The following is a 9,679-nucleotide window of genomic DNA, read 5'->3' as shown; positions in this document are numbered from 1 at the left end:
AAATGTCTGTAGCGAAACAGACTTAAAATCACAGAATCATAGAATGGTTTGGGTTGGAACGGACCTTAAAGATCACCTAATTCCACCCCCTGCCATGGGCAGGGGAACCTCCCACCAGACCAGGTTGCTCAAAGCCCCAAGACTTCCAGGATGGGGCTTCTCTGGGCAACCTGTTCCAGTGAATCAACACCCTCAGAGAAAAGAATTTCTTCCTTATATGTAATCTAAATCCCCCCTCTTTTTTGTCCTATCACTACATTCCCTGAAAAAGAGTCCCTCCCCAGCTTTTCTGTAGGCCCTTCTTAGGTACTATAAGGTCCCTGTGGAGCCTTGTCTTCTTCAGGCTGAACAACCCCAACTCCCTCAGTCTGTCTTCATAGGAGAGGTGCTCCAGCCCTCTGATCATCTTCATGGCCCTCCTCTGTATTCTTCTAATATATCCATGTCCTTTTAATGCTGGGGGGGGGGGGGGAGGGGGGGAGCCCAGAGCTGAACACAATACTCCAGGTGGGGTCTCACAAGAGCAGAGCAGAAGAAGAAAATCACCTGCCTTGCCCTTCTGGCCATGTTGCTTTTGATGTAGCCCAGGATATGGTTAGCTTTCTGGGCTGCAAATGCACATCGCTGGCTCATGCTGAGCTTTTCATCAACCAACACCCTCAGGTCCTTCCTATCAGGGCTGCCATCAAACCATTTTCTGCTCAGCCCGTGTTTGTGCTTGGGATTGCCCCGACCCAGATGCAGGACTTTGCACTTGGACTTGTTGAACTTCATGATGTTTGCACAGGCCCCCATCTCAAGCCTGTCTCTGGATGGCATCCCTTCCCTGCAGTGTGTTGACCACACCACACAGCTTGGTGTCATCAGCAAAATTGCTGAGGATGCACTTGGTCCCATTGCCCATGTCACCAACAAAGATGTTAAGAAGTATTAGTCCCAATACTGACCCCTGAGGAGCACCACTAGTTACTGATCACCTGGACATTGAGACGTTGACTTTTTGAGTGTGACCATGTAGTCAATTCCTTACCCATCAAGTGGTCCATCCATCAGAACCATGTCTCTCCAATTTAGAGACAACGATATCATGGAGGACAGTGTCAAATACTTTACACAAGTCCAGGTAGATAACATCAGTTGTTCTTTCCCTACCCATCAGTGCTGCAGTCCCATTGTAGAAGGCCTCCAGATTGGTCAGGCACAATCTGCCCTTAGTGAAGCTATGCTGGCTGTCACCAATTGCCCCCCCCCATTGCCCCCCCCCCTTTTTTTTTTAATGTGCTTTAACATAGTTTTCAGGAGGGTCTGCTCTAAGATCTTGCTAGGTGCAGAGGTGAGACTGACTGGCTTGTAGTTCCCTGGTCTTCCTTTTTTCCCGTCTTGAAAATGGAGTTCTGTTTCCCCTCTTCCAGTCAGTGGGAGCTTCACCTGACTGTCACAACTTTTCAAATATGATAGGCAGTGGCTTAGCAACAACATCCGCTAGGTTCCTCAGGACGGCAGATGTATCTCATCAGGTCCCACGGACTTGTGTACCTCTAGGTCCCTTAACTGGTCAGTTTCTGAATGAAAAGACATAGAAATAAAATAAAGAAAAAAAAAAAAAGAAAAGAAAAGAAAAAGAAATTGCAAATTTCCTAAGCTATTCATTTTTCTTTGACTGGAAGGAAGATAGGAAGATTATAGGTTGGTTGTTTTTTTCATTGTTTTGTTGTTTATTTGTTTATTTTAAGAAACTGAAAATAACTTATAAAACAAATAAACAAACAAAAAAATAACACCTAAGTTCATTGAAAGAGTCTTTAAAGACTACAATCTGTATAAATGCCAAACAAAAATCCCAAACTGGTACACCTATAACATAAGTTACAAAATCAAAATTTGGAATTGCAATCCAGAATTCCAAATCCATGAACTGATCATCTGAAAGATCCATTCAGAAAATGTCTCAGAATTTCTCATAGTAGCTACAAAATGCTTGCAATGTATGCTTTATATATCAGCACCACCTAGAGTGCATCACTAGAAATAACTCCAGTAACATAATATTCTTAACAAAGTGTGATTGTATTTCAGAGGAAGGCTTTCCAGACTTACTCTTTTTCAGTGAGTTTAATTTCAACCATACCTGGTTTACACAATAGAAGAAAGACAGGGAGGCAATATTTTTGTTATTGCAACTAGAAGAGGTGAAGAAAAGTTATTGCAAAATATTTTAGATTCAACTGAACTCTGTAAGTCAGTGTCTATTGCTTCTGTCTTGATCATGAGTAGAAAATTCCTCAATCAGAATATAGGTTGTGATAACAATGATGATAATGATGATATCCAAAGCAGATCAGAATCCTCTTCATTCTCCTAAATCTGTTTTAATTTCCCTGAGAAATAGGCACAGAGTGTTGTGTTTTTCAGTAAACTATTTAGTCAAGACTTAGAAGGCAGAACCAAGCAAAACAGATGGGTAAGATGTTAATTTCATGCTATTGCATGTTTATGAAGAAATTGTTATTGCATGTTTTGTGAAGCAATTGTTAATGCATGTTTATGAAGTAGCTGTTTTTATCTTTATTTCTATTGACATTCTCTTTGCAGCATGTTTGCATCACCTAATTATATAAAGTTAACTCCTGTATGTAGGCATGACGAAAACAAGAGATGGTAGGAAAAATGATATAAAACTTTCTCCATTGTTTACTTACATTCATTTTTTTCCACTGCAGATGAATAGGAGCTAGTTTGCTATTGTATTATTCCAGTTTGATATTGTAAAAATTTAATGCAAAATGAGTAGAGATATAACAGTATATGCCTTGAATAACTCAGTAGGGTATTGGGCTCTTAATCTGGAGGTGATGTTCTCCTTCACACTTTGTGGCTGTAGCAGTTAATTTGTTAATTCTGGCAATGTTCAGGAATGCTCAAACATAATTAATTTTCAAATCCACTGAAAATCCATAAGAGCATGGTACTTGCCTATGGTTCTGGTAAACAGACACTTGGTGTAGATAGAACACTTCTGGGGCTGTTTATTTTAATTTTTTTAAACAAACGTTATTAGTATGGCTGCATAAAGATTTTATTATGGTCTGTATTAACGAGTAAAAAAAAAAAAAAGTAGGAATATAAGCTTAACAAAATAGAGCATTTTCTTCCTTTGAAGATGTATATGCAAAAAAAAATCAGCTGTTGGTAAGTACTGGTTATTCATTTCTGGCAAAGTAATGCAAGGAGACTGAAAATAGGGCTTCTTGCTCCACTGACTGAGAAGCATAAGACAAACAAGCACATCTTCAGATCTTAACTGCAATATGTGGTCTTTTTACAAGATGACACTCTTGTAAATGGGACTGGGACAGCAAAAGGCCTGTCTTTTCTCAGAAGACAGCACTCTCCTGCTCATATGGAGCACAAGTCATTAAGAATGCTGCTCATCTTTATTCCTCTCCCTGCCACCCTTGTGACCCAGTGCTACTTGCCTTCTTGTTAAATCTGGTGTCCTGCTGTGGGAAAGTTTCTATTCTATAGGAAGGATGAGTGAAAAACTTTGCTTCAGGTCCTCTTCCACATTTTTCTTCTGGCTGGAAAATACATCTGACACCACCAAACTGAGAGCTTATACCTCTCTTAAACAGTATTTCTGAGCTAAACCTTCTAAAGCTTACACACTGTAAAGTCAAAGCATTACTGACTATTTCTAGTCAATAATTGTAAAAGAGTAATGCAACTTTATACAAGTTTCTATATTTAATGTAACTGAAATACTGGGCAAAGTGAATAAGTATAACATTACAAGTATTTATAGTATTGTAAACAATCATTTTCAATCTTTTAGTCCTGACGGTAATTTTACTCTTACCCACTACAACCAGGTGTGGATTACAAAAGAATATATTTGCTGTAGCGAGGTGGGGGTTGATCTGTTCTCCCACGTGCCTGGTGACAGGACGAGGGGGAATGGGTTTAAGTTGAGCCAGGGGAGTTTTAGGCTAGATGTTAGGAAGAACTTCTTCACTGAAAGGGTTGTGAGGCATTGGAACAGGCTGCCCAGGGAAGTGGTGGAGTCACCATCCTTGGAAGTCTTCAAAAGACGTTTAGATGTAGAGCTTAGGGATATGGTTTAGTGGAGGGCTGTTAGCGTTAGGTTGGAGGTTGGACTCGATGACCTTGAGGTCTCTTCCAACCTAGAAAATTCTGTGATTCTGTGATTCTGTGATTCTGTGATATTTTCTCAGCTCTGCTGGCAGCACATACCAAGTAATGTGTCCACCATATTACATACAATATTTCTATATTGCTATTACATTGTGAAGAAACTAAGACAAAATAGTTACATCAGTAAGGAGAATCTGACCTCTTTCCTATCTTAGACAAAGAAAGTGTGGTACTTTCAGCTGAAACTGATAATAAAATCATAAAGAAATGAAAAAAGGACTATGAGTTATTAAGGAAAGACCACACAAAAGTATAACAAAGGTGTTACAAACTGCAGTGAAGTGCTTATTGTCATTACAAGAAAACAAATGAACTTGCCATAATATGAAAATATATCAAACATTCTGCAAGATAATTAATAATCCAAAATAAAATGTCTTCAATACAGATCCAAATTAGGTTAATTTTAAACAAAGAATACTGATATTTAGGGTTGTAACCACTGAGAAAGATGAAAAATAAATTATTCAAATGCTTCAAAGACATATAAACCTTTTTTTGGCTTCAAAACCTTTTTTTTTTTTTTTTTTTTTTTTTTCCCTTTAGCTGAATTATTGCCATATTTATTGTTTCAAGACATTCTTCATATTTTTTTGAAATGTGTGAGGCTGGACACTGTCTGGCCATGGATAAAGAACTATCTAGACCTTGATTTTGCTTTTGAATAGATCATTTTAATTCTCTGACATCATAACAGTACACTTCATATTGCTATGTAAATCCTTGACTGTAGCATCTCCAGATCATATGACATGTGAAATTTGATTTGAAGTCTGAACACAGAGGTGTTCAGGATTCTTAGATTTCCTCAAAGCACAGGTTGTTGTCCTGAATTAAAGCAACTAGTCTACAGAGAAGAAAATCAGTTGGCACAGAGAGGATTGTGACCACCTCAAGATGGGCAGCGGAGCCAGTTCTGAGAGCAAGGAGTCAGCCAGGAGATCCAGAGAGCTGGAAAAGAAACTCCAGGAAGATGCAGAGAGGGAAGCCAGGACAGTCAAACTACTACTGTTGGGTAAATAGAATAAAAATTGTTGATAATATTTTTCCAATGAGGTGTTATTTTGCTCTACAATTACATTTCAGAACAGTGGATTTCCCTGCCTTTACAATTTTACCGGAAGAAAACAGTCCTGCAGCACATATAAAGTGTTTTCTGGTTGTGGACACACATAAAGCAAGCAATTAAGACATGGAATGAGCTGAAAATGACGATGTAACTAAATTGATTCGTTTTTAATTTTTATAAATCCTTGAGCATAGAAAGGTTTGAGAAATTAGAACCTACTGTTAGAATAATTGTTCTGATGTTTACATATGCAGAAGGTAGAACAGATTTTTTTTATGATTCTATATGCATTAATTTGCAGGAGGATTAAGTGAGATAATTTGTTAAGTAGAAAATTCCCAGGTGCCACTAAGTATTGAAATAGAAATTACTTATTTTCCAAACTGTTGCACTTCATTCTTTTACATAAAAACTTACACAGTGAGTTTGGTTATTTTTTGTTTGTTTGTTTCTATGTATAAAAATGATACTGTAAATAGAAGAACAGAATGTAGTGAAATGAGTAGAGATGAATATTCTCACAGACTACCACTTCTAATCCACATTATGAATAATTTATTCAGTGTGTGCAATAACAAATGAAAGATGATACTTTTCTTGAAGACACTTTTTTTTTTTATTATTTTTTCACCATGTTACTACTTAGCCTGCTAGAAATATCCAACAGCACAATAACACTGCCAGTACCTTAATATCTTTCTTCTACTATTATACTATGAGAGTTTACAGTGGTTACACCAAACGAATAGAAAAATAGCCTCTTATCATTCATTTTTTTCTATGTATTCTTCTTCATTGGAACCACAAGGTTTACAAATGCTGTTAAACTGAAATTTATTCAGCCTGAGCTAGATGCCTCACATAAAGTAAATCAGATGAATTCTATTTTGTATCTTATGCAAAATATCTATTTATGCCAGCTGAGAATCTGTCCATTATAAATAATAAATACGGGAAAAAGACTAGCATGCAAGTTTCTCAAATGAATACGGGAAAAAAACAGTTTGACAAAGTTTAAGTACCATCAGTATTCAGATTGCAATTTACAAAGTTTTAGAAATCTGGAGACAATATGAAGATTTTCTGTGCTACGTTAATAGAAATTATTGCTCCTGCTGACACAACCTTAAGTTGGTGAAAAACAGAATAATATTTTCATTTAAACTTTCATAAATTTCAATAATTTCTATATATTCTTAAGAAAATAAATTGGCAGATTGAGTTAGAACCAGAGTGCATCAGAGTGCGTCAGAGAGTTTCTGTCTCTGACCAAAACTGAAGATGTAAGAAATCCTTTAAAAGGAATTTAGAGGATAAAGATAAATTTATAAGATAAGCAGTTTGATGATATACTTTTATCTTCAAACCTTCATGTCCTGGCTTTCATACTGCAGGTTGTCTTACACCAGGACACAAACTAAATCACTCCTCCTTGAAAATATGCATGTATTAGTATTTAGAGCATTAATGTTTCCCATTGGATGAGTCTTTTTCTGACACTATTTATATCTTAGTCTTAAGATACTTCTAGTAAAATGTTTTGAGATAAACTGAAAGCTAAATTAAAAAAAAAAAAAAAAAAAAAAAAAAAGATTTCTATTTAGTTTAACTTTAGCATATTTTAGCCTCATCAACTATTCAAACTCTCTTCATGAAACAAGACAATCACCAAAACTTGATGAACTCTTCTCTATAGCATATATTTCTATTTTATCTGCTTTTATTCATGCTATGTCAGTGGGTGGTGTTTTAGAAGGCTTTTCTCCTAGGGTACATATGATATAGATCACAAGGAACCAAACAAAAAATGTTACAGGGGAAAAAAAAAAAAAAAGAAAAAAAAAATAATAATTTTCTTCTTCTTAAAATGAAAAAAAAAGGAGAGAGAGAGGGGTGAATAAAAATTAAGTCTTTTTTGAACTTAGTACACAGCTAGAGTGAAAGTGTCCAACATTTGGAATCACAGCTGCTGAAGCAATGTGTATATGGGGCATCATATAAATCTTCCTATGGTTAACCAGTGAACTGGCCAGGTAGGACAAAATGAATCCACTATCCAGATCTGGATTCAAGGCTGAATTATTTTATTTTATTTCAGAGTTTAGATTATTCTGATCTTTCTATACCTCCAAGGTGATCTCAGAAAATGATTCAGTTCTTATACTTCATAATTCAAGGGCACCTCCATTCAAACTGATAAGACTAGTCTTATCCTAGCCCTAGATTTCTATTCATTTTGATCACACATTGCCTCTATGTTATGGTATCACCATTGTTTATTTTGCAGTAGGCAGATTGGTAAATCTATATACATATGTATTTTAAAAGATTTCATATATATTTCATATGTTTTTCTGTGTCTTCACAATTGCTCTTACCTTTAAAATGTGAAGAAAAAAATGAAAACAACAACAACAACAAACACAACCAACCAACCTAACAAACAAACAAAAAGCATTCTGACCATTTCCTGAGAGGAGTATTTAATATCTAGTCTGGTCTCTCTGTGTCCTCCAACAGGCCATTTTACAAAAATTAAATTATATACAGAAACTAAAGACACCACATTACCACGTTTCTTTATATTAAGTTCCATGACCTAGGTAAACACTTTCTTGGTACAGAGCTGATAATTTGTAGTTTATAGACCATGCACAAGGAGAGGAGGAAAGCAGTGCCCCTTCCTGGTTTTCTTCAGAAGTTGCCCCAGAGCCAGAAAGGCTCAGAGCTTTGTGCTAGGTGCTTCTGTACTGTCAAGGTCGTTCTTGTCCGGAAATCTAGTCCTTGAATATTTATACTTCCAAAATTCATATATTTTTATGAGTCTGGAACAAACTCCAAGGTGAAAGTTTTATTTCTTTCGTATCAGGAGATAAATACAGCCACATCTTGTACGTACTTTGTAGGAGGCCAGCCTAAAGGTAAAGTACAATGCACACTTGAAACACTGCCAGAACAGCTGATGCTCACAGTACTGTAGGAACAGTAATATTTCATAGAAATAAGAACTTAACTTTAGTTTAGATAATCATTACAAGTTTGAACTTTATTAATTGATGACTTCATTGTATGCAGTTTCTTGTGGCCTGTTACAACTCACCCGCATCAGAGCTGGTCACCCCCATCTCACCAAGAAATACTCATTTTTAGAGTATATAATTTAATATAAGCATCTACTTCAGGATGACCAAAATTGAAGTAATATGTTGGTTTTATTTAGTTTTAGAAGAAAATATTTTTCTCCACTGTCTATAAAGGGTACCTGATGGTGAGTCTGAACATAGTGGTTTGCAGTGTAGACATTTAAAATCCACTAAATGAGCCAAATCCAGTTCAATTGCCATAGTTATGAGGCAAGGCTTAAATTATTGCTATTAACACCTTCACTGAAAGCAAAGACTTCGAAAGCAAAGACAGCTCAATAATCCTGCTGACTGAAAGGCAGTGGTGTTTTTTTGTTTGTTTGTTTTGTTTGTTTTCTAATTTATCTCTCCTGTGGAGAAAGTAAGTTCAGTTTGGTAAGAGGACTGGAAAGATATGATTTCCAGTCTAGTTCACAGTTTCCGTTTTTCGTTTTTTTTTTTTTTTTTTTTTTTTTTATGACACAAAAACTGAGGTTAGATATACTATTGAGTTGTGCTACCTTGGGTCTTGGACAGATGGAAAAATGGTCTGATAGGAGCCTCATGAGGTTCAAGAAGCAGAAATGCAGAATCCTGCACTGGGGGAGGAACAACTCCAGACTCAAGTATATGTTGAGGATCACCAAGCTGGAAAACAGAAAAAGACCTGGGGGTCCTGGTGGGCACCACTTTTAAAAAGTGTCAGCAGTGAGCTCTTCCTGCAAAAGCTAACCATATCCTGGACTGCATTAGGCAGAGTATTGGCAGCAGGTTGAGGGAGGTTTGAGGCTTCTGCTCTACTTAGCACTGATACAGACACATCTGGAGTACTGTGTCCAGTTCTAGGCCCTCCAGTACAGAAGAGATCTGAGCATACTGAAAGGAGTTCAATGTAGGGCCACCACGATGGTGAAGGAGTACTCCTCCTCCAAGGAAAGGCCAAGGAAGCTGGGACTGTTCAGCATGGTGAAGAGGAGGCTCAGGAGATCTTATCACTTTGGATAAATACCTGAAGGGAGGGTGCAAAGAAGACAGAGCCAAGCTCTTTTCAGTGGTGCCCAGGGACAGGACAAGACGCAATGGGCACAGACTAGAACACAATAGGTTCCTCCCGAACATCAGGAAGCACTGCAGTGCTGTGTAAGTGACAGAGTACTGGCACAGGTTGCCCAGAGAGGTTGTGTGGTCGCCCTCCTTGGAGATCTTCAAAAGCCATTTGGATATGGTCCTAGGTAACCAGTTCTGCGTGGCCTTGCTTGATCAGGGACAAGGTGGC

The 9,679-nt window shown here is 37.2% G+C and overlaps 1 protein-coding gene across 2 annotated transcripts in view; it reads left to right on the top strand.

Annotated features, from left to right (window-relative positions):
- The first annotated feature begins 4,835 nt into the window (after positions 1-4,835).
- Positions 4,836-9,679, top strand: part of GNAT3 (G protein subunit alpha transducin 3) — a 38,884-nt gene continuing 34,040 nt past the window's right edge. For both annotated transcript variants that reach the window (XM_082751933.1, XM_082751932.1), the window contains exon 1: positions 4,836-5,227. In XM_082751933.1, the coding sequence (XP_082608059.1) occupies positions 5,110-5,227 (118 nt within the window). In that variant the 5' untranslated portion in view covers positions 4,836-5,109. The remainder of the gene's footprint in view (positions 5,228-9,679) is intronic.

The sequence above is a fragment of the Aythya marila genome, assembly GCF_965140915.1.
Source record: "Aythya marila genome assembly, chromosome: 1".
In the NCBI taxonomy this organism is placed as follows: domain Eukaryota; kingdom Metazoa; phylum Chordata; class Aves; order Anseriformes; family Anatidae; genus Aythya; species Aythya marila.
Note: the sequence above shows the minus strand (reverse complement) of the source record. Positions and strands in the feature narration are given on the sequence as shown.